General features: G+C 34.8%; 1 protein-coding gene across 4 annotated transcripts in view; it reads right to left on the bottom strand.

The window, feature by feature from the left end:
• Positions 1–25,901, bottom strand: part of THOC1 (THO complex subunit 1) — a 61,966-nt gene that overhangs the window by 11,900 nt on the left and 24,165 nt on the right. For 2 of the 4 annotated variants that reach the window (XM_056823775.1, XM_056823777.1), the window contains 13 exons: positions 24,179–24,297; positions 23,664–23,712; positions 22,534–22,629; positions 19,105–19,187; positions 18,004–18,077; positions 11,507–11,615; positions 10,257–10,388; positions 7,760–7,860; positions 5,675–5,741; positions 5,405–5,455; positions 5,238–5,308; positions 1,277–1,393; positions 517–582 (listed from right to left, as the gene is read on the bottom strand). In XM_056823775.1, coding sequence (XP_056679753.1) covers positions 517–582; positions 1,277–1,393; positions 5,238–5,308; positions 5,405–5,455; positions 5,675–5,741; positions 7,760–7,860; positions 10,257–10,388; positions 11,507–11,615; positions 18,004–18,077; positions 19,105–19,187; positions 22,534–22,629; positions 23,664–23,712; positions 24,179–24,297 — 1,135 coding nt within the window. The remainder of the gene's footprint in view (positions 1–516; positions 583–1,276; positions 1,394–5,237; positions 5,309–5,404; positions 5,456–5,674; positions 5,742–7,759; positions 7,861–10,256; positions 10,389–11,506; positions 11,616–18,003; positions 18,078–19,104; positions 19,188–22,533; positions 22,630–23,663; positions 23,713–24,178; positions 24,298–25,901) is intronic. The other 2 variants (XM_056823776.1, XM_007487638.3) reach the window with 1 other exon arrangement.

Here is a 25,901-nt window from a genome sequence, read left to right as displayed (position 1 = left end):
ATGTTTTCCAACCAGCAATTCTTTTTACCATTCAGATTTAATATTTCACTGAATGTCAAAGGATTAATTTTAACATTTAGACTTTTATCACGGTTAAAAAACATTTGGGTACTTAATTTAAGTAAAATTCAGAAATATCAAAGTATCAAAGAAAATTCTGTTAAGTAATTTAGGTCTCAGGATGATAAATTACCTTCAGATAGAATACTGGGCTCTCCAAATGCAAATCAAGCACTATCCTATATGAATCAGTTACGATTCAATACCACATGGGTCTCTCACCTGATTTTTTTTTAAATAAGATTTCACGAAATCTTAGCATTACTATTTTGCCTACTTCACCAGACAAAGCTGGAAGGATTTAGTTTAGAAAACCTCTTAGTTATTTTGTTTATAACATATCTTAACATTTGTTCACAGATGGTTTAGAGCTTAAAGGTCTGATGCCACCAGGAGAAATGTAATGATTTTATTCTTAGTTAATGGTGCAAAGAAAAAGAGCAACCTTTCACTTGCCTGGACTCTGATTTACAAGCTTCCATATTATCAGGACAGAGATTCCAAAGTCTTGTTAGTTCCTCACTGAAAAGCAAAAGAGAAAAATACTCCTAATTATTCCAGTCAAAAACACAATGTCAATGAAGCATTCACTTAGAAATTTCTGTAAGCCTGTCATCTTTATTTTTATTTTTGCTCATTAAAAAGTAAAGAAAATGTAAAGAATATAATGGCTCATGCTAAAAAATTAAAGTTCACAAAGGGCCAGAGCCATGGCTTTTCAACATTTGCTAAAGTTCCTAGGGAAACAGAAATTCTTAATCAATCACACTGACATATTTTCACACTAATGAGTGAGATCATTTTTCTCTATGTCACTCTTTGGGAGAAAGAGAGGAGCAAGGGAAGTATTTGAATGCTCATTAACTCTTCTCAGATGTATCTATGAGCAGTTACTAGTTGAGAAGCACCAAAAATGAAGTGATCATGACAACTTGGTACAAGGAGGTGAGGTGGCTCAATCTGGTTAAAAGTTCATCCAGACACACTGTAGAAAGAAGCCACAGATTTCCCAAGCAACCTCCAAAATAAAAGTTAGAGTAGCTACTGGATGAGCATAAGGAACACAGGTTAGAGTTAGCTACTCTTATAGAAATAAACTCATGTAACATTTGGCAGCAAAAAACTTTAAAAATTCTATAATTGCACCTTTAAAAAATAAACATATTGAATATACAATTACCAATCCTGGCCCAGATATGAAGACAAGCTGACCTACTTTCCCATCAGAATTTTTTTGTTGGGTCCTTTTCCCAGGAAATCCTCTGGTGCTGTTCTCTTTCTTACAACTCTTGTAGGCTTGGAGTCTGATGGTCTACGGCAAATAGAACGCACACTATTTTTGGAATTATACGTAGTTAGGAAAGGTGAAAGAGTTTTAGATCTGACAAGGAAACATTTTTAGGTCACTTTTCTTAAGATAAAAAAGTTCTACATGAATACATTGTACTACTCCTTTAGAAGATGAAAATATATAAAGCAATTAATAACTAATATGGCAATTTTGTTTTGGGAATATCTCAAGTGAGGAATAACTAATGCGCAAAAAGAAATGAGGTTAAAGCATTAAGATAAATATAAAAGGATGTCCCCATAAACCATTCTTCCTGTTTCCCAGGGTTATAACCTGGGTTATCCTTGTCTTCTCATTCTCCCTCACCCTACATACTCAATCTGCTGGCAAATCTTGACATTTTAGTCTCCATAACATTTCTCTCATATCTGCTTCTTTCTCTCTACTCACATGGGTACCATTTTAGTCCAGGCCCTCATCATCTCTTGCATAAACTGTTGTCATGGTCCCTGAACTGGTCTCCCTGTCAAGTATATTCCTGCTTCAGTCTATCTCCTCCCAACTGCCAAATTTATTTCCTTAAGTGCAGCTGTGGCCTTCCCCTACTCAATATTAACTATAATGGCTCCTTATTGCCTCCAGGATAAACTCCTAATATGGCTTTTAAAGTCCTTCATAACCTGAGCTAACCAATCTTTTCCTCATTATACATTACTCTCCTTCTTACACTGTAAGGTCTTCTTTCTATGCACTCTTTTTGACTTCATGATACCCATCCCCAATACATATAAAGCATTCCCTCTTCATTTCCCTCTCATATAACTCCTCTTTCTTCAGGATGTAGTTTAAGTGTCCTCTTCTAAATGAAGCCTTTCATGGTCCTAATTTTTAGTGCCTTCCTCCCCTACCTACTTTATATTTATTCTTCCCCATCTTCTCCCCATAGGAATCTAGGACTCGCGGTTACTAGAACTAGTCTGGGTTTTTTAAAGTAAGCTTCCCCACCTCACTTCCTGGTCACCAACTCTAAAGTACATCTTTGCACTCAAGATTCTCCTTCCTGCTTCTTAACCTCCTTATTATGTGTTGTTTTCTCCTATAAAAATATAAACAAGAATGGAAAACCTTGCACGAACTGATGCAAACAGAAGTAAGCAAAAACACGAAAATGCTCTGTATGTATATAAGTATGTATGCATGTTTGTGCATAACAATTATATTAAAAGAAAATGGGGGGGGGGGGCAGACACCACCACAAAACAACTTAAGATGAACTGTCAAAAAGGTATGAAGAATAATTTTGGCCTCAAAAAAGAAATCGGAGGTATATCTAGACAATGTAAAAACAAAAGAAATTAATAAAAATCTATGAAATTTCAAATGATGTAAGCTTCCTGAAGACAGAGACTACCTTGTTTGCTTGTATTTTTATCTCTATCCCTTAAACATGGTAAACATTTAACACTTGTGTGTTCCCTCACACTCTCCCTATCCCAAGCTCCCACCTTCTGCCAACCCATTTCCTCAAAAAGAATGTAAGCTCCTTGAGAGAAATGACTGTTTTATCTTTTGTGTCTGTATTCCACCAGACCAAGTCTGGCATAATAAATCTTTGCTGATCAATGTGGAGAATTCTGCCACATAAAGCAGTCAATAAAGTCCTACTCCCATGCTTTCTTAGGAGCATATACACAACCTTGGTTTCTCAAAGGCTACTGAATTCTCAAAGGCCAGATGAATACAAACTTTTGTTGTTTTCCACATTGTTTTAAAGTCTTTGAGTATGGTCCCAGCAATGGACTATTCCTGTTTCTGACAACCAACCCAATTAAGTGCTGATAAGTTTATCAAACTGATCAGTAGGTGATAAATTCTCTGATCATGGAAACACATGAAACAAAGAAATATACAACATAGCCTTCAGTTTTGTGTACTTCCTCCTAGCTTCTACCGTGATTGTGGCAGGATGGCAGAAAGGTGGAAAGAATACTATGTATCATAATTTTTAAACTATCTCTAAATATGACTGTAACTGTTGGCACTCTAAATGAGACTCTTGCCTGAAGACTACCAAGCGGATGTTCTACTAAAGTAGATGACTCTTAACACTTAACTGTTTTGCTACAGTTGATATTAGAAAACAAAAATGAGTATACAGCTAAAAATAGGAATGACCAACATGCTCTCTTTGGCAAGGCAGTTTAGAGTTTGCAGAATTGATTTTATTGTGTCCAAAGTCAACAAGAAACATTTCATGATATATTTCAATATTTGGGGGAGGGGGGAGATAAAAAGACCATGTTGGAGATAAATATAGTTTATATATCAACTTATGAGGCAAGGAAAAAGGTGGAAGAGCAATTCTAGAAAAAACATAGTAAGATCCTCTCTAAATGAAATCAACCTCTGCTTGAATAAACTAGTGATATATATGGCACATATTGGAAGTTAAGGTTAAGAACTAAAAGAGGCTAATCGTGTGTAACTTATCCAGAAGCCTCACAACTCTGCATCATGAATATTTTTTTCCAGAAAAGAGCTAGATGGTGCTAAACTATTATGCAGATGTTTTCCATATGATGCTAGTCAGTTCTTAATCATGAAAAATGAAATTCACTTTATCAGACCAGTTACCAATGTGGGAGCCATGTTCTAATCCATAAGATATAAAGACTCCCAATTTGTAAGGCAAAAACCAGAATCATAATGAAATTAGAAGTGAGATTAAAAATGAGAATAGACCACATAAATAAAGCTGTTTCCAACTATTTAGAATAAAAAGGATAATTGACATGCATTAGCTATCATAGATAACAAAAAAAAAATTTTCTAGAAGTAAATCACCTTATGCATGTTACTAAAATTGATAATCTTTAGGGAAATGTTTTAAATGAATTTCACTGATGTTAAATAAGTAGATAGAAAAACAGATAATACCAACTGCTAATATTTCCTATGTAATTTAACTTATGTAAACCAGCCACCATAATCAGAAGCCAGAAGGGCTTAGAAACTGTCTTGATCAACAAAGAGCTTGATGTTATTTACCAAGTGGTAACACAAGAAGACAGACATGGCAGCCAAGGGTAATGCTGTTTTAAAATATGAAATTATTTGTAAATTGTTGAAGAGGAAAATGATACAAGATTATGGGCATAAAACAGAAAGAAAGTGGAGAGAAAGACAAGTTTATAGCAAGTTTAGTAAGATTGAAGAAAACCAGATTATCCTGAGAGTATGTAAAGATGAAACTGGAAGCAGAACAATAAACAGGAAAAAAAGGAAAAGATCTGTCAAGATTTTTATAACAAGCTATCTTTTCGATCAACAACATTAGAGCTATCCCAACTGGACAACTTTTAAATACTAATATCTTGCTTTATGGTCGAAAAACACAGTACAGCCCAGTGTTCAAAGAATCAATTACAAATCACTTTAAATACAATTAAGAAATATGCAAAAATTGTTCATGTGGCTAGGTTGTAGTTTTTATTAGCAACAAAAAATTATCTACCAAGATGCATGAAAGGTATTATGAAAGAGATGTACAATAACAAAAAAAATGGACCAGTCATAATAAAAATAAAGAATAACAGATGGATACCTCATGTGCCCTACTAGTATCAACATATCAAGAGATCTAGAGGAAAGGTCCAAAGCATTTGGGGTGGATCCTCTGTAGGAAATATACGGGAAAAGGAAGAGAAGTTCAAGAACTGCACAGAATGAGAAGATATGGGTAGGTTATAACTTGCCTTGCTTTTGTAGGAGTACTCAAATTGATCAGAATAAAGATGTATGTAAACATGTTTTTTTTTAAAGTATACATAATGGAAAATTTCAAACAATATCTGAAAATGCCTTTAATTCTTATTGAGGTTTTTACCTTTCTTTCACAAAACTTGGACAGCCTTCATTTTTCCATGAGTTCCAATTTTCTTCAGTGTTTAATATATGCTGGAAAAAATACACAAACATAATTAACACCTATATAATGGAAATAACTTAAAATTCTATTTGGTATTAAAAATAACAATAACGTAAGATACATACCTCTACCATTTTTGAAAATCTCTCTCCATCAGGGGGGTTTTCAGATAGTAGCTGTGATCAGAAAGCACACACTAAGCTTTCAACAACTTTCTGCATCATATGAATGGTTTACAGGCAGAGACCCCATAAAAGTGTTTGTGGTTCCCGTACCTGAGCTAATGTTATCCTTATTTTCCTATATGAAGCTGAAACTGTTAAATCTAGTTCATAAACAGAGAAAACTCCAAATTTCCAAGTTTTTTGATCACTGATGTCTTGTACTGAACTTACTTGATAGACTGATTTTGTAGTATCTTCAATCCAGAGGGATTGCTCATCAGTTAGAACATAGTTTGAACTGAAAAACAAAACAAATAAGAAGACAGTCTAAGACAAAGGTGTCAAATTCATGGTCCGTAGCACTCCCTAGGAGGCCTGAACAAGATGAAAATATAATTAAGATAGTTAACAATAATAAATAAAAATGCATAAAACACAGGTGATGATATATGCAATCTGCAGGGATTCTTTATGATTAATTTAGTAACTTGTTTCTATTTGAGTTGACATTACTGGTCTGAGACACTTTATATATTTGCTTTAAAAAATATATATGGAATAAATATCACAGTAAACTCTAAGTATTACTGTAGGAAATGTGACAAATGATGCCTGGAGGTTTTCTGAAAACTTATTGCATCCTGAAAGGTGGTTTGGTATATATTATATAGACAGCCAGCCTAGAGTCAGGAAAACCAAGGTTCAAGTAATGCCTCTGATGCACATTAGTAGTATGTGATGACAAGCAAATCACTTAACTTCTTGGTATTTCCAGGCAAATTTCTAAGACTCCAAAGTTACAAATGAGTTGTTTTTCTTATTGGAGAAAGGGAGTTTCCACACTGGAACTTTTTCACACTGATGAAACCAAAAATCAGCCCCTCATTGCATTCTTAAAATAGAATATAAAAAACTCTACATAGTTATATTTGTGACTACTACACATTTTATTCTTTATTTTCTGCATTTAATTCAGTCATTCATTGCTAAAACACAACAGCAAAAAGACATTCCCTTTTGTAGTTTGATGATGATGTTGGTATTTAGAAGAAATCTGTTTTTCCTCTTTTCTGTAGCAATGAAAAGAAGACATATAAAATCCTATCTGCCTCTGAGAGAAGCCTAGGCTGTTTAACAACAGCTCAAATAAAACAAGCATTTTCATAATAATTTCAAGTAGAATCTTATCCGGTTTAAGTGGTTACTAATTCCTACTGAGTCTGATTAGTCAGGGGATTGCTCAGTGGAGGAAGGGGTATTTAGGCTCTCTACCAGGGTTCACAGCAATACTCTAAGATGTTGTTAGCTGTACAAGCAGCTGGGAATAATCATTCTCTCATTTCAATTATAAGCATGACAAGAGGGAAATAACTGAAGCTGGAAATACATTAGATAATAGAAAATACTTCCTAAGTTTTGTGAAAGACTAAAATATATAAATAAAGCAGGCTAGAAAGCTACCCTATCGAAAGATAATCCTGAGTCCTCCCCCCCACCCCTCCCGGCTGTTTGGGTTGCCAACTTCATGGCTACCTAGTTAGACCATTACCTTGCTTGGGATATAGAGTTGGAGTTGTTATGGAAGAACTCTGAGTGGAGTGACAAGGTCTCTAACAGAAGAGAAGTTAAGGGGGAAAAAAATAGTAATATCATTCTTACCTAAGTGGGGTAGAGGAATGTATGGGTATATAAAGTTGTTCCTTAAGACTAGATCTGGAACACTCACCCATCAGTAAGAAATGTGCTCTCTCAGAAAGTCTGGTGATATCCATTGGTCAGGAAGATATGAGTGTGTTAAAATGCATTAGAAGGCAGTTGTATAAAAGAACATATTAGAGATTTTTAGCAGGAAAATGTATTTGGGCTCCAGAGTTCCTGGATCTGTCTATTTACTAGTGTGGTATTTTACTGAGATCTTCACATTCAGAGCTCATGATTTTCTAAACCAAAAGCTGTCACTTACCCTTTTTGAGTAAAGTACCTTAGATCAATTACCTATATATCTAGCTCTAAAAAGCTGATTCCCACACTATCCGGGGCAGGATAAATAACCCAAATGGAACAGGAATATATATGTTCTATAATCTAAGCCTTACATTATCATCTATTCCCTCATCTTTCTGGCTGATATTCTCAATTACCTAGTTATTAAGGTACTTTTCATCCCTTATTCACAAAGGAGGTCCTTGGATGCAGTGGAAAGAAAACACTACGCAACCTAGGCCCAGTATTGCTTATGGTTAACCACATTTTGCAATTCTACTATATTTTTCAAGCTCCTGCAAATAAGTAATTTAATAATTATAATATACTTACCTTTTGAATTTCACTTGTCCCTTGAGGTACTGAAATAAAATGAGATACTGCAGAAGGATATGACGCCGAAAATTACTATCACTCAGCTGTAAATCCATAAGCTATATGCACACAAAAGACAAAACAAAGGACAGTGTTTACTTTATCTAGCACAGTGAAAGTCAAACTTGGCCAAAATTTAGTTTTTCTACTATGGAAATCTAAGATGAATAATAAAGCAATGAACAATCCATTGAAAAAGCATTTTGGCCTATTTCTTATCATGTGTATTTATTAATAACTAGCAATTTTTAAAAAAATCCAAAGTACTGAGAACTGAGCATAGCTGAGGAGAGACTTAAGTTTCAGATGAAATCAGTATGTATGGACTTCATCTTTCAACATATAAGTAAACCAGGCAAAATACTATATCTGTATAGATGGGAAGCAGAAAGACTCAGATACCTCAAAAGAATGTTTCTATGGAACTTGAAAAAAATAAAAAATATGTAGAGAGAGCTTTAGACTTGGCAAGGAACAATAAATGAGAATGAATATATGAAATCAGGGAGGTATCTGAAAAGTTTTTTCAAAAACAGGGTATCTGTAGGGCATGGGTGGAAGTAACATTGAATTTAAAAATCTCATCATTTTAAAAACTAGAAGATACCCTAGTGGGATCGGTTAGACTAATTTTACTTGTAAAATAGAAATCACTTCTAAATATCCTTGCACATTAGTATTTCAGTAAATGGGAACACACTTCTTATGAGGTAGGCTCTTTAACTGGGTAGTTGTAATGGTTATGCTCACACAAGTCTTCCTCCTTATAATTTTTCCCTAATTGTCCCAGGTGCATAAAATAAGAGATTAGAGAATCATAGAATCTCAGAAGAATTGGGAGGTATAGCTTTCTCTCATCAAGAATTCTTTCTAAAAAATCCAAAAGAAAACAAATATGATTTATCACTTGTTTATATGGGTATATGATTTGGGGTTTTGGTTTTAAAAGATTACTTTATTACAAAAATGAATAATAGGGAAACAGGTTTTGAGTGATATATATATATATATATAACAAGCAATTCCACTGGGTGTGCGCGCGCGCGCGCACACACACACACACACACACACTCTCTCTTTCTCTCTCCCTCCCTCTCTCCCTCCCTCCAGTGGAATTGCTTGTCAACTCCAGGAGAGGAGAGGGAACAGGGGAGGAAGACAAAATGAATCATGTAACCATGGAAAAAATAAAAAATTAAGAATTCCTTCTACAACCTACACAACAAATGAACATCAGTCTTAGCCTGAAAACTTCCCAAGAAATCTTATACTTTTGGATACAACTATTTTAGGTGCCAATCTCCTTCCCTAGGACAAACATTTAAATAACTGCAGACCACCATGATACGTCCCTATACCTTTTCTCCAAGCCAAATAGTTGCCATTCCCTCAGCACCTTCTGCACCCAAGTTCCAGATTCCATTTTATTTGCTCTTGTTTCTCTCCTGTTGAAAAATCTCCAATTGCCTAACAAGTCCAATTTGGGTGCATCATCTCCACATCATGATGAAGCACAAAATAAATACACTAATGCACTGTTGGTGGAATTTTGAACTTGTCCAACCATTCTGGAGAATAATTTGGAACTACACCAGAAGAGCTACAAAACAGTACATATATACATCTTTTGACCCAGCAATGCTAGACCTGTATCTCAAAGAGATCAAAGAAAATGGAAAAGTATTCATATGTACAAAAATATTTGTAGCAGTTCTTTTTGTGGTGGCAAAGAATTGGGAATTATGGGGATGCCCATCAAGTAGGAAATGATTGAACAAGTTATAGTATATGACCATGATGAAATACTATTGTACTATAAGAAATAATGAGCAGGATGGCTTCAGAAAAACCCAAGAAGACAATGAATTCATGCAGAGCTAAGTAAGCATCTATAGTATCTCTTATATCCTTACTCTCTGTTTTCCTGGTCACTATCTGAATTCATTCTAGATTATTGCAGTGCCTCCAAATTGATATTTACACCCCTCTTCCAAATCCCCCACACATACCCAATTCACCACAACCAAATTCATTTTTCAAGCACTTGAGAAACAACCACTTATATATATAAAAAGCAATTTTTTTAAGTCAAGTAGAAAAATATTCTTATTTATTTTGTGCAGATTCTGAAAGGTTTTCTTAGCTTTAAGCAGTATGAAGGCTCAAAAGAAATAAATATCAAAATATTCTCTGATCCACTTAAAAAATTTCAACTCAACTCCCACCCACCCACTGCTATCTATCCTATGATTTCAAATTAGAACTATTTATATAAGATAGCAATTGTAGCTTTCTTCAGATTACATTGTCTATATGTAGTTAGTCAATAGATTTAATCAACTTATGGAGCAAATATTAATTATCATCCAACTCAAATATGGAATGAAATCATATCAGGCAAAATAAATAGGATTTTAAAAAAATTAAATATCTGTGAAAATGAAGGCTTTCATACCTTTTCACTTGTTAAGAATTTTGCAAAATATACATGTTCTCCTCCTGTTTTCAATTCTTCTAACTTCTTTCTTGAGGCCTGAGTATCATCCAGTTTATAACTTTTAAAAACAGCTAAAACCTCTTCAGAATACTGGAAAATGGAAATACTAATTAATGTTATTGTAAACAAAGAATCTAAAATAGACATTGGCAATTGACAACTTATTCATATATTATATTATGTTAAGAATGGAAAAGCATGACTGAAATACTTATCATCAGATAAGACTTCTCATTATTTTAAAATGTTAATTATCCCTCCTCTTGAAATACAAATAGGATTACTTATTGTTTTCTAAATGCAGTTAAGATATAGGGCCAACTGTAGAAAATCTTTCATACTTTATCTACATTCTGATGAGATTAATTGTTTAAACAACAGCTCAAGTAGGAGAGAATCCTACATATGGAGTCAGGAAGAGTTCAAATTCTGCCCAAGACACTGAATAGGTATGTGATGCTGGGCAGATCCCTTAGCCTCTCAGGAGCTCAGCCTCCTCATCTTACATCTTACATCTAGTATCTAATGAGATTTTACTGAACATTTTTGTGAATAAAATATCAAAGGAAAAAAACTAAGTGACATCAAATCAGATCTAGGCATGGCAATGTTGATATTAAATTATCCTCATCAATGTAATTTCATCATTAAAGAATTTGAATTAGCTAATTGTGGTTTAAGAAAGTAGGACACTACTTAAAGGAATACACAAAATATATCATGCCATCTTTTTAATGTGATGTTGGGCTTTGCCCTCACAAGGAAGAAAATTATGATTTTAAATGGAAACAAAATGTTTTTGAAAAGGTAGCTTTTTCTGCTGCTAGATATATATATATATATAGTAAAATTTTTACTAAACACTACAAAGAGAATGCTAACTTACATTTGCATACCACTTTCTCATTTACAAAAAGCTTTCACATCTACCATCTCTTTTGATTCTCCCAATAACCTTGTGAAATGGACAAGGACAGGGCACATTTTCCCATGAGGTGACAGGTGGCCCAAGTTCACAGAAGAAATAAATAGTTTAGCTCAGTACTATTTCCGCTTTATTTATACTTCTTCTGCAATAGGAACTTTTATATACAAAAGGAATTAAACTTAATCCTTAATATATGCCATGTGAGCAAGAGTTCAAATAGTAATTATAATTTAACTTCTGAAAACTATAAAACTGGAGTATTGGCATTAAAGGAATTTACCTTGAGAAAAGTTTTCCATGAAATCTTCTCATAGCACTGCACAGGATTTCTGAAGTAATCTTGAAGGGACCAGAATTTTCTATACAGGTTGTAATCAATTGGAATGGAGCTAATGAAAACAAACAATATATAAATTAAAACCATCTATTTCTTTAGAAATAATCTAGGGCAAATAAAATGATAGAATCTCAAAGTTGAAAGGATTTGGTCCACTCAGTTCCTGATGAGACTCCCCTTAATACAAAGATGGTCAGGTAGGCTTCACTTTAAAAAACCCTCAAGTGAATGAGAGTTCTTTGCAGCTTTCCAAGGCGGCAAGTTTTACTCTTGGACAATTCTAAATGTTAGTAAGCTTTTCCTCAAATCAAACCCAAATCTTCTGCTCTCTCTCATGTTGAACTTACAGCTCACTTAAATCTCCAAACTTTTACCAATGCACTGCTGTCTAATCATGCCTTTCCCAGCTTACACATGACTTTAAAAAAAAAATCAACTTCAGAAATATAAAAGTTATTAATATACAACTTGACATATACATATACATGGTACATGTCATATCCTCCCCATCTCAGTAGAAAGGTTAGCTCCTTTTAAGTTGTTATGAAAAAATAACCCTTTCTTTCTTAGTAATAATTTTAAGACAGAAGAGTGAATGAAAATGGCTAGGCAACTGGGGTTAAGTAATTTGCCAGGGTCATACAACTAAGTAAGTGTCTGAGGCCAGATTTGAAACAAGCTCCTCTGACTCCAGAATTGGTGCTCTATCCTGCTAGACTACCTAACTGCCCCAAATTTTTGTTTTTATATTACCAACTTCACAGAGTAGTTTGCACATTAAAGGCAGATTTAAAAGTTTGCTGAATTGAATTGAGAGTAGTAGTAAAATGGATTGAGGCATAAACAGAGAATTAGCTTTGTGGGTATACCTGCTTATCTTCACAATTTAGAGCTGGTGACTGGGGCAATGGTGCAATAATAATAGGCTAAACTAAGAATTACAAAGGCCTTTCCTTGCAACAACCATGTAAAGGGAATACCTATTACAGAAAGTTCTGCTAAAGCAGAATATGGCTCTTTGACAAAGAATCCTTGAAAGATACTTAGGGGTTAAGTCACATAGCCAGAATGTTAGAAGTAGGACCTGAAACTGGGTTTTCCTGTCTCTGAAGCTTCCTTTTTTATCATTATACCACACTGCCTATTAAGAGTATTTGGTATTGGGGGCAGCTGGGTATCAGTGGATTGAAAGTCAGGCCTAGAGACGGGAGGTCCTAGGTTCAAATGTGACCTCAGACACTTCCCAGCTGTGTGATCCTGGGCAAAGTCACTTAACTCCCATTGCCTATCCCTTACCACTCTTCTGCCTTGGAACCAATACACAGTATTGATTCTAAGATGGAAGGTAAGGGTTTAAAAGAATATTTGGTATTATCATTGTCTCCACTTTTCAGGTGAGGAAACTGAGGATCAGAAAGTGTAAATGACCTACCCCTGGTGACATAGCTTGTGTCAGTGCTGGGCTTCAGTTTTCTGACTAATGATCTTTCCACTAAAACATTGCCTAATGATCACAGAGTCTGAGAGTAGAAATGGCCTTAAGGGGCTATTTGCTGCAACCAATAGCTCCATGTAAAACCTGTCTATATTTCTAACAAATAGAATCCACTTTTCTCTAGAAGTCCTACAGTGAGAGGGAAAACTCACTATCTCTTAAGTTCACTTCACCATTAAAACTCAAAGACAGGAAAATGACAATTAAATCCTGACTTTGTTAAGCTTTTTTAAAAATTACAGTAATAGCTACTCTTTTTCTTTTTTTAAACCCTTCCCTTCTTTCTTAGTATCAGTTCTAAGACAGAAAAGCAGCAAGGCCTAGGCAAACAGGTTAAGTGACTTATTCAGAATCACACAGCTAGGAAGTATTTGAGTTCAGATTGGAACCCAGATCTTCCTGACTCCAGGCCTGGTGATCTATCTTCTGTGCTACCCAGCTGTCACTTAACACTTATTCTTCAACTGGTTATTCTGCATATCTGCAGTGCCAAAAATGAATTTACATACAATTTCTTTAAGTATGAGGTGTAAACTATTAAGTTTTTAATCAAACATACCAGAATTTGTTCATTCAGGTGCCGTCCCCTTCAAAGTGGTTACCTTGGAAGAACCATGCACGTATTCAAATGTTGCTGACTCTGCTCAAAACATTTTTGAATCTCCTCTGTTGACGCTTACAGAACATATTTTTTTGTTTTTAATATCCTCAGTGGAGGCAATTATTTTTTCTTTTCAAGGTGGATTTGGTTTTTGGAACCAGCCAACGGTCATTTGGAACGAAGTCTGGTGAATACAGTCGTTCAGATCAAGCTGGGTCATGTCATTTTCAGTCCAAAACGAGGTGTGACTATAAAGGAATGAGAATGAATTTCTTGTGTGGTTCTGAAGGCAATCCCAAAAGAGGAGCTCCAAAAAAGTTCTGAGCAGTGGCAGCATCATTGGAATAAGTGTAGAATCTCCCCAAGGTGACTACTCTAAAGGCTAACACTCATTTGGATGTTGAAATTCTGGTATTTCATTAAAAAATCAGTCACATTAATTCATAGTCATGCCATGTGCAAGGAATATTAGATGAGCAAAACTCCACATCCTTAAGTAAAAAATACTTAGTGAATATATATATGCTCATATATAGAATCACAAAATTTCAGAGCAAAACTCCGTAGTACCTAAAAGTTCAATTTTCAATAACTCCAACTAGCCAGAACACAGTGGCAAATAATTAAAAATAGTCTTTAAGCTGGAAGAAAACTAGCATGAAATCTCTCTTTAAGAAAGGTATAAAGACCCCCTCAGACTCTGCCCCAGAACTTTGTGCCTTAGAATATGTAAATTAAGATGAACAAATTTAAGCAATGTAATTGAACAAGAGATCTCTTTCAAGAGATAGGGCAAAAAAAAAAATAGTTGGTTATAAGAGAAAAGAATTGTAAAAACCCAAAGAACTATATTTAAAAAAAAACCCAAAAAACCAAAAAACACAAGTTTGTAGTTATTGCACCCTCTGACTCTGAAACATACCAAAGGTTTTACTATATCAGTAATTTTAAGAAAATATATGATATAAAATGAATAATGGGGCTAGTCATGAGGTACACAGGTTTAAATCTCATTCTGACATTATAGGACCTTGGTAAAGTCAATTCATCTCTCAGGTTCAGAGTTTTCTTATCAGTAAAATGGGATTATATGGCCTATGGTAACTTCCTCATTAGGCTAATTATGAGGATCAGATAAGGTAGGCAATTGTTTTGCAAACCTTAAAAGTGCTGTATTAGCTATAAGGATGACAATGGTGGTCTGCTTTAGAATTTTAAGTTAAATTATATCACAATACTATAGAAAGAACAATCAGAAGACCTCTGTTCAACATTTGGTCTTGATGCGTACTACCTGTGGGCCTTGGACAAGTCATTTAACCCCCATGAACCTAGTTTCATCATCTGTAAAATTAGGGGGTTTGGCCTAGATGGCATCTTGCGATTTCTTCCATCTAAACATTAAGTAAGATAGAATACATTTTATAAAGATTTCATCTAAGTTATATTTTTTAAAAAAAACCCTTACCTTCTGTCTTGGAATGAATACTGTGTATTGGTTCTAAGGCAGAAGAGCAGTAAGGGCTAGGCAATGGCAGTTAAGTGACTTGCTCAGGGTCACACAGCTGGGAAGTATTTGAGGTCAAATTTGAACCTAGGACCTCCCCTCTTTGGGCATGACTCTCAATCCACTGAGCCACCTGGCTGCCTCCCCAAAAGAGTTGAAATAAGTCATGACACAATAGTAAATCTTCAAAATTTACTTATAAGAAATACTATGCCTCCAAGATATTAGAGAAATAGGGCATGCAGCTAGTCTTGGCTGTGGTGGTACACTATGCAGGAAAGACAGCACAAGGGTTTTAGATGGAGAAGTAATTATGAATGTGTGGGAAGTTTTCAGAAATTAAGAAAGATGCTACATTTAGGGGAGGGGAAATTTGTGAGGGCCACAAATCATCCTTAAGGAGAAAAAGGAGAAGGGCTAGAGCTGAAAAAGAATCACAGTTTAGAACTGCAAGGAATCTTAAGAGAACATCTAGTCCAATGATCTCATTTTATAGGTGAAGAAACAGTCCCAGAGATTAATTAAGAGATCGCCTGTCCAGTGGAAGTATGTGAAAGTGGAAGGATCTGAGATCTGAACTCAAGAAACAGGATAACATCTAGCTCTAGGAGAGAATTCAAAGCAATATAATCTAATTTAACCCCATGTTCTCTTATTACAGAGTAAATGTTCGTTCCATGGGTGCCTCCCATGCTTTCAGATTCTAGAACTGGTGATCCACCCTCAGGGTTTGCTGCCTACCTCAAGGACTCATAAGGACGACTCCAATAGGAATTCAATTGTCAAGTATTTTGCTTGGAGTTTAAAAAAGTCAACTTTACAAATAAAAGATGGGGAAATGGTGGCTAGATATTGTTTCATTTTTAAAAGGTCTAAATGTTTTAATGGATGGAAAGCTCATTATGAGTTAAGAATGTGATACCAAAGTAATAATCTAATCCACACTTAGTCTGCATTAAGGAAAGTAGTGTCTATAACTTTCTGCACAATGTTACAATCTCATTGAAAAGTTTTGTGATTCATTCTGGAAGCCACAATTTAGGAAGGAAAGTGATACGCTATAAGTAAATGAGCATCTGGAAGGACAAGCAGGATTGTGAAAGCATGCTAATTAAGATCAGCTAAAGGAACTGAGTATATTGAGCTTGGAGAAAAAGAAAGCTGTCAAAGTATTGGAAGAGTGATTATAATTGTTCTGTCTGGCCTCAGAAGACAAGAACTCAGGGCAATAGGTAGAAATTTCAGAGAGGTAGATTTAGGCTTTACATAGAGAAAATTTTCCTAATGGCCAAAGATATCTAAAAATGTATTATCTACCTACAGATACATTAATTTCCCTTTCAGTGGAGGTTTTTATTGCATGGAGACTGGGTGATCATTTTGGAGTTATGTTGTACAGGGAATTCTTGATTAGGTATGGATTACAATAGATGTTTGCTGAAGTGCTCTCCTAGTCTTAAGATTATCGAAAGATATTTAACTGGTTGATAGCAAAGTTGGGAATGAACTCAAGTTAACTTTTCTTTTTCATTATACTCATGCTGCTTCTCAGAAGAAATAGAAGGGAGAAGACAAACTCATTTGCCTTTTTGCTCCTTACTTATGAAAGAGCTTATGAAATAAAGAGAAAGAGACTGAAACCACTGGCTAAAAAGGTGATATGCAAAATCAATTGTCTAATCTGTTCAAGCTAAGGATTTAGAAGACATGCTCTTTAAGTTCCTCTAAGAGCTAGAATTCAATGATTTATGATTCTAAGTACTCATTTATTCATATCCTTGTGAGGAAAAAAGAAAGCTTGATTGGGAGTGGAGACAGAAGGGTAAAGGCAATCACTCCAGGTAATCTACCAGAAAAGCTGGGGCAAAGGAGGTAGGACATCCAAGACTAATCTAATGGCAGACCCATAAAGGAGACTAACTTAGGGCAATGCTCCAGTCATGGGGAGCTAAAGTGCCCTACATCTCTTTATGGACCCTTTGATAATTGAAAAATTTAATAATTGAAAAAAATTCCACAAGAGGACACACATTAAGGAACTGTCAACTGATACTGAAATGATCAGAATGAAGAGGGGACAGGATGAAGAAAGGTATAGCTAGAGGTTGAGAAAACAAAGTGGCAATTTTTCGAAGTAATTTGGAAGGTTATCAAAGACCAACCTGACTGACTTCACAGTGATGTTTGGGCCACAACACAAAAATCACAAGTGCCACAGATTGCCATTCCCTATTAGTTCAATACTAATATTACTACAGAATTTAACCCCTGTTTATAATAACATTTCTTTGGAATCATGTTTAGAATTATACAGAGATCTTCCCAGTCTGTAGCCCTAGATGTGGGAATTGGGACTCTAATCCACTGTAATTATTTGTGATGGCAGTAGAACTCTAGCAGGATAAGAATTTCAGAGGGCTGAAAGAATGAAGAATTAGGACAAGGCTTTAGGGTGAGGAATGGGGTGGAAACAAAAGCCAAAAAGGAGGTTTTCTTTTCCTTCTCCTTGAAGCTTGTACCAGAACCAGAGTCCATCATACTCACCACCAGATCTATAACAAGGAGAAAAAGGATAAAGTGGAGAGCTGCTTTTTATTTTAAAGTGCAGTATTCTCTGATGGTATATGCCAGAAGTACTAAAAGATATTATTCTGTCACCCACTACCACAGTCATATTGACTTACGAAACTTTAAAGCAGTGATGTGTCTTTAGCTCCCTGCCACCTTTCCTAAAAGCAACTTTTTCCTCCTCCCTGTTCTATAGCCATGCTAGTGCAAGATGCAAAAGTCATACTGTTATAATAAAGACAATATTAAAAGTTCCCCCCAAAACTCACCAACTTGTTGGAGCTTCATCATCTCCCATTTCTCCTTCCTCTACTTCCATTCCTTCATCTCTATCCTCAATATGCTTAAAAAAAAAAGTACACTGGTTTTTAGGAACATGAAAAGTGCTAGAATTCCAGACCACTCTATTTAACAGGTAGCCACTTTTGTGGTGATTTGGGATCATGAACAATTATAAATTACTATAGGCACCACTGTTAAACTTATAATAATGCCTGACACTTAGGGATAAGACAACCTTTGAAGTGTCACATCAATTATAAAAACAAAGGAAGATGATTAAAGCTATACTGAATCCAGGCCTGTATATTCCTTCCCACTGCCCAAGTTCAAAACCAAGATCCATACAACACATAAACCATAGTTTCCATATAAAATACCTAGTGGTCCTAGGCACTTCTTCCTTCCTATTGCCACTGTTTAGAATTTTTCTTCTATTCTCCCTCCAACTTTTCTGGCCACTTCCTTGGAGTGAATTGTCATCTCCATTTCATCCCATCCCTCTATCCCCTGATTTGATTGTCTAAGGTAGAGTTTTCAATGACTGTAGGGCTAGAAGCATAGGAGAAGCTGAAAGTGATTTTTATTTTACAGTATGGGCCAGGGAAAGACAGGGGGAAAAAATCTCTATTCAAAAGATATTCCCTAGAATTCACAATGGGAAAAGGCACAATCATTTTTCCCTCATGGACCTTCCCAACCTCCAAAATGGATCCAAAGGCAAAAGGAGGCATTTCTGGTTTCCCAAGTTATAGCACTAAATGGTTTCCCATAGCCATATTGTACATGTTAGTGGAGATTTCATAATAACTATCAGGTACCTGAGCTATACATCATAATCAACCTCAATTTTTGTTTGCTTTAGAAATATTTTTAATAGTGTTCCCATCTGAAGAGTAAGTATACCAGAAATGTCCAACTTTAAACCAAGACTATTATATAATAAATCTTTAAAAGAAAATTTTACTAATATTTAATTAATGCTTTATGGCTCTAAGTAAAAATGCATTTCCATCTTACTTGACACCAATCCTTTTTCAAAAAGTAAACTTGTAATACTATTCAGTATCAAAATTCAAAACAGTTCTCACCTTCTGACCCAACGTGCTCTCTTGCTCATTGGTGTTGAAAACGGTGACATTTTCAAGATTAAACTGACTTTGTAAGTTAAGGCCTATTTAAAAAGAAAAACATTTATGCAATAACGAATGAGCTAACAACTACTATCAAAACACTTGTAGTGTGAAGGGCAAAGATAATAACATGTTAAAACAATAGCAAGTTAATCTAAAAATCAAACTGCTATCTTTACAGACAGAACTTATAATTCACTTCATAAAAAGATGCCTTAAATGAAAACCTACCAGTTCTCTAAATCTAATTGATTCTTAGATGGTAGATAACCTTTAGAAAACCAGAATATGAATACTAACTTCCCTATGTATACTACTAATTCTGAGTGAAGAGGAATTGAGAAATGTCTTTGAAATATAATGGAAATGGTCTGCAAACAAGTAGGAAAGGTCAGAGAATGGCATGGAGTTTAAACCCTGCTCTCATGTTAAACTTATCTCAAAAGGAAAAAAAAATACTTCTCTCACAATTACCTGGCTCCATTTTCTAACATACTTGGTACTTTGACGAATCTATGATTTGTACCTAGAGCAATGGAACTCGCCTTGCCACAATTATCTTGACATTCTGTGATTCTTCTCCAAGTTTTTCTTAAATCCTGCATAGATTTACCCATTATATTTGGAAGCTTCCTCTCCCTGCCTGCATTTAAACCATTTCAAGGATATCAAAGAACCTAAGTTGAAAGGTACTTATCTAGTCCAACCTTTATCTAATCAAGAATCTCTTCTTCTAACACACCCAACAACTGAGTAATCAAACTTTGATTAAATATTTTTCATGGGGTAAATTTACCTTCCAACATAGTCCATTTCACTTTTAGATAGCTGTAATTGTTAGGAAACTTTTCCTCGTATTAAGGCTAAAGTTAAATCTCTGAAATTTCTATTCATTCCATGTTCTGTCCTTTGGGCCAAGTAAAACAAATCCTAAGCTCTCTTGGTGTAATAGCCTCTTAAACATTTGAAGACAGCTACTATAACTTCAATTATCTTTTTTATAGGCTAAACCTACTACCCAGTTTCCTAAGCAGATCCTATCTGGCATGTTCTCAAGGACACTTTCACCACCGTGGTCAATCTCCTGCTTATCAGAATTGTTACAATAATTCAACACTGGTCTACTTGGACAGAATACAGAGGGTCTTTCAGTCACAAATATTGCCTCTTGTAATGCAGCCAAAGATCACATTAGACTGTTGTATAGTCATGTCTCTGTTACTCAGAGTTTGAAGACTAGTAAACCTTCTCAAATCGTTTTTAGATGAACTACCTAATCATCTTGTACTTTCAGAGACAATTTCATTAAGTCAAGAATAAGATTTTATTTTTTATGGCTATGAAATTTCCTGTTGGGAGGCAGAAGGTATAGTGGACAGAAAGTACAATTTGGAACTAGAAAAGACTTGGTTCAATTACTGACACACACACACATGTACATGCATGCATGCATGCTGTGTAATCATAAACAAATCACTTAACTTCTCAAATCCCTAAGTCTTGAAGAAATGTCAGTTCTTTGTAATTACTACTCCCCTTTCTAAATATTCACAAATGAATTCCTTTAATAATATAGTTAATATTATAGTTAAGAATTTTGGTTAGAAATTAAAATAAATTTCACTGGACTATAATTTTCAGAATCTGTTCTCTTCCCTCTGTTTTTTTCTTTCTTTTTTTTAATCGGAATGTTTGCCCTTCTAAGATTTTTTTGAAGATCATTTACAGACAGTAAGTAGCTCAGTAATCACATCTACCAGTTCTTTCCACAGTTCAGGGTCAATATTTAGTGACCTAAACTTATCATGAACATCTATAGTCTCTCTTACTAGCTCCCTATTATTTCTGGCAATGAGTTCTTATCAGTCATTTCTATTGTCTTTGTGAAGTACAAATATCCTCCCTGGCAGTGAAAAGAAAAAGAAAATTAAGAGGTAAGTAGGCATGCCATCTTGCTTGTGATGGTTATCCCAGTCTCTTCCATCAGCAGTCTTATCCTTTCTTTTAAAGTCTTTCTCCAAGGTAGACAAGACCTTTCCCCTTTGGACTTAATTTTTCAACAGTAGCCTATACTTTTTATTTTTCTCTTTTCCACAATCTAGCTAACCTTTCCTCCTTTTTGCCTTTAATTTCTGACTCACCAATCTGAACTTTAGCAGTTTTGTCATCATTCCTTTTTAAAAATATATATTTATTTTATTTGGAATATTTTCCCATGGTTACATGACTCATGATTTTTCCCCATCCCAATTCCTTACCCCCTCCCGACACTGATAAGCAATTCCACTGGGTAATACATGTATCATTGTTCAAAATGTATTTCCATATTATTCATATTTTGTCACCATTCTTAAAGGATGATATGCCTTGCTTTTTGCAGTTATCCTTTGTCACATGCCCTTGTTTAATTTACATTTTAAAAATACACATACATGTTAAAAATTTAAGTTGGGCCATGAACTCTGTGTATTCATACTAATATTTTTAAATAATTCATTCTTTCATTCCTCATCAGAACTGATCCTCTTGTGTTTTCAGATTGAATTTCTTGAGGACCTCCCAATTTCCATTGGGTGGTTTTTCCTTAAGATTTGTCCAAAGAATCCTATCTTTTGAAATCTACTGTCCTCAAATTTAGCCCATATCTGACTGTGCCTGGGTTTCTTTTTTTCTATTATAAATCCCAAGATAGTTTAGTGACAACTTTCGACCATATTTTCCACTCCCCTCTTATTGGTGAGAATCAGATTCAGAATATTACTTACTCACTCATTTGAAAGAAAGCATTTAAGGCTGTATCTTGCTACTGCTATTTTAAGGGCAAGGCAATGGGGGGTAGGGAGGAGTGATTTGCCCAGGGTCACCCAGCTGTGAAGTGTCTGAGGTCAGATTTGAACCTAGGACCTCCTGTCTCTAGGTCTGGCTCTCAATCCACTGAGCTACCCAGCTGCCCTCCCCCCCAAAAAGAATACAATAAGAGACTCTAAACCAAGTAACATATATTTTTGTTCATGATGTTGATAGAGAATGATGAAAACCATGTTTGAAATTTTGGACCAGTATTTATTAATATAAACCCCAAAGTTTAGAGACTGACTATTCAGATGCCTCAATTACTTTCTTAAAAAAAAAAAAGAGGAATGGGAATTAATTCATAAATACTATAAAAATATAAGATAATGGATGTAAAAACATTTTGGAAATCAAGGTTCAACTGAAGATATTATTGATTAAGATTTTTAGTAAAAGAAGTCAATGGTTTTACTTTAGGAATAAATGGAATTTTGGTATAGATTTTATCTAAAAGAAAGCACTAATTTTCTACTATGCCTTTCATAATTAAAAGAGCCAGCTATAAGTCATTTGTTCTAATGTGTAAACTCTTACCTGATTTCTCTGACAAAGGAAAAAGTCTGGCCAAGAAAAGCTGAATTCTTCCACAGAACACAGTATTCTGGGACTTTGATAATCTTCTTAGGAGATCTAAAACAACACATAGAAATGAAAGCATAACAGAAGCAAGGAAGGATCTTGTGTTTATCACAACCACACCTAAATGCCTTAACTACTTGGTAGTCAAGTTCTCAGTGTGATCTGTAAAGTCCCCCCTCCTTAGTGTCATCTAAAATAGCATGAATGTTTACTTTCGTTAAGATAGAAATTATTACTAATCAATGATGTCATTTCACTAATTCTGCCACTTACTTAATGAAATTCTATGCAATGCATTATGATTAGTAAATACAAAGAAAGTTACAATATAGTTCCTCTTCTCAAAATCATTTTCCTTTTTCTGTTTTGATTTATTTCAGGAGCAAGGATTGGGGGATAAGTGGTTTGTAGACCACCTTTCTCATGTATTCAAAATATTTGACAATTTCCCTAAAGGAATTACTCCAAGTCTAATGAAACTTAATATAGTAAAAAAATTTCTTAAGCAAGAAGCTGCATAATAATAAAAGCTGATATTTTATATGGTGATTTAAATATGACTCTCAAAACAACACTGAGGTAGGCATTATTATCCACATCTTAAAGAGGCTCAGAAAGATTACCAGACTTGTCTGTCACAGAGTAGTATGGAAGTAAGATTCAAACTCAGGTCTTCCCTGACTCCAAATCTAATGCTCTTTTCATTATACCTTGCTGCCTAGAAGTAAAACTATTAAAACATTTTGCATGTCATTAGTCAAGTTTTCACAGTGTATTTGCTAACATCATTTTCCTTTCTTACAGCAAACAGTTCTCACAATTTTTTTTTTAATCCTTACCTTCCATCTTGGAATCAATACTGTGTATTGGTTCTAAGGCAGAAGAGTGGTAAGGGATAGGCAATGGAGGTCAAGTGACTTGCCCAGGGTCACACGGCTGGGAAGTGTCTGAGGCCACATTTGAACCTAGGACCTCCCATCTCTAGGCCTGGCTCTCAATCCACTGAGTGACCCAGCTGCCCCCAGTTCTTACAAATTAAAAAGTGCAAACATTAAAAAAAAAAAAGCCAATATGCTTTAACTTACCATTGCACATGCGCAACAAATAGTTTTTTCCAGCAGAATAGAATGTATTCTGTAAATAAAAACCTTATTATTGCATAGAATTGGTGGCACATTTCCTCCTATTTTATAGTATTCTTCCATAAATGCAGCAATAGGAAGTCTAGTAACAAATTAAGTTTGCTCTTCAGTTACAAAAAACTTAATATCAGAAACACAAGAGATGAATACCTGATACTTAATAAATGCTTCATCTAACTGCTTTTGCATAATCAAATTTTCTATTTTAACTTTCTCTAGGGATATGAACTCTCACATGACTCTCTAAGTATCTAAGAGTAATGCATGTTATCTCAGGACACCCAGCATGATTTACATAGGGACAATCCTTTCAACCACTAACAAATATAATGATCTTTTGTCTCAAATTAGAGGTATAGGGAGAATTACATGATATACTGTTATAATACTGGAGGATTTCCAGAATGATAAATAATAAAAGGAAAAACACAGTTAGCAAAAAAGAGAAACAAACTTACTGATTTCCAAGTGGCAACATTTTTCTCCACAAAGGTGAAGATTGTGTCACATTGATCCAAAGGAAGACAATCCAAAACATCTCCCAACAGTACAAAAGGTGTAGATGCTGTACATATACCTTTACGGAGGGGGCATATTTCAATGAGAAAGTTTAGAAAATTGCATGTTTATATAAGCTATGAAGAATAATGCAGAATTTCTTTTAAATAGACACTTAAAAATACTCTTAAAAAAAGAGCACAGGGAGATTTATTTCAATTTAAGAGAAGAATAATGGAGATTAGGTTCCATGCCACTTCTCAGCCATCTCCTTCCTTTTCTCCCTTTATCTGCTCCCTTCCCCATGCCTTCTTGTGTTTGTATCCCTAGCACTTAGGGTGTTCTCACTCTATCTCCTCTTTCTGTCTCTCTTTCTTGTCTCTCATGATGCAATTCTTTAAAGTTAATGCTATTAAAGAAATCACTGATAAATAGCATTTAATGAAAAACATTTTCCCCCCAAGAAATCATACAAATTATATATACACATGGAAATTCATCATTACTTACTAGTGGTAAAGTTCTGTGGCAAATCACTTAATTTCAATTTCCTTATTTATAAAATGGGAATGATCTGATATCTAATCACAGAATATAGAATATATGTATATTATGCCTTTGTGTACACGTGTACACACACACACACACACACACACACACACACACACATACTGAATTGGAACTGTGTGGAAACTACCTTTACTAATATAAAGTGGCACTACTTTGAAATTGACTAAATGACAGCCTAAGGGTCACAAAGCCCATGCATCAGAGGCAAGACTAGTACACAAGTCTGACTGTATACAAGCTTCTAACACCTAGGCTGTTTCTCTATGGACGAAGCCATCATGCTATTTTTCTAATAAAATTATAACACTTATACTATCTATTGAACAAGGATGTTGCGAGAAATTACTTTGTCAATCTAATAGCACTATGTAAAAATGAATTGCCATTTGCTTTTACTATCTATCAGAACATATTTATGTAGGACTTCCTATCTGTTTTACACTGTGCCAAGGAAACACTGTGGTGTAAGGAAAATAATGATAGCCTTAAAGGTAGGTGATCTGGTTTCTTGTCCCAGAGCAAACACTTATTAGCTATGTAAATATGAGTTACTGATCATACAATTGTGAGTTATTTATTATATGGTAGTGTGGGAAAAATAAGAAGACATTGTTTTTCGTATCCTTGAAGAGCTTACAACCTAGTTAAGAAAAGTAGAATATGCCAGTCAGGGAACAAAAAGAAGGCAATAGGTGATAATATATAATTTATGAATTGACTGCAAGCTGGTGATGCTATAAAGAAGAGATATACTAGTTTAACTCCTATATATGAGCCCATCAAAAAATTAGACAGTATTATGAATAACTTTAAAAATTTTTACATAAATGTTATTTTTCCCCCAAGGAAAAAAAATTTCTCCTTCAAATTACAACTAAATCTGACACAAACCTTCTAAGTTCTCAAGTTCTGACAAACTGAAGAAATTAATTATAAGAGCACTATGTTAAGAGATTGCTGTTCATTCATTGTTTTCAAAGTGTACCAATGATTTCAAGGGATGATGTCTTGACTTTTGAGTGAACTGGAAATTTAAATGAGGTAGTTTTACAAAATTGTCAGGCTCAGTCTCTCTTCTAGTCATCAAAGTTCAGTGGCAAGTCAGAGGTCCTG

This window comes from Monodelphis domestica, chromosome 3 (assembly GCF_027887165.1).
Source record: "Monodelphis domestica isolate mMonDom1 chromosome 3, mMonDom1.pri, whole genome shotgun sequence".
NCBI lineage: Eukaryota > Metazoa > Chordata > Mammalia > Didelphimorphia > Didelphidae > Monodelphis > Monodelphis domestica.
This window is presented reverse-complemented; position numbering and strand designations above follow the sequence as displayed.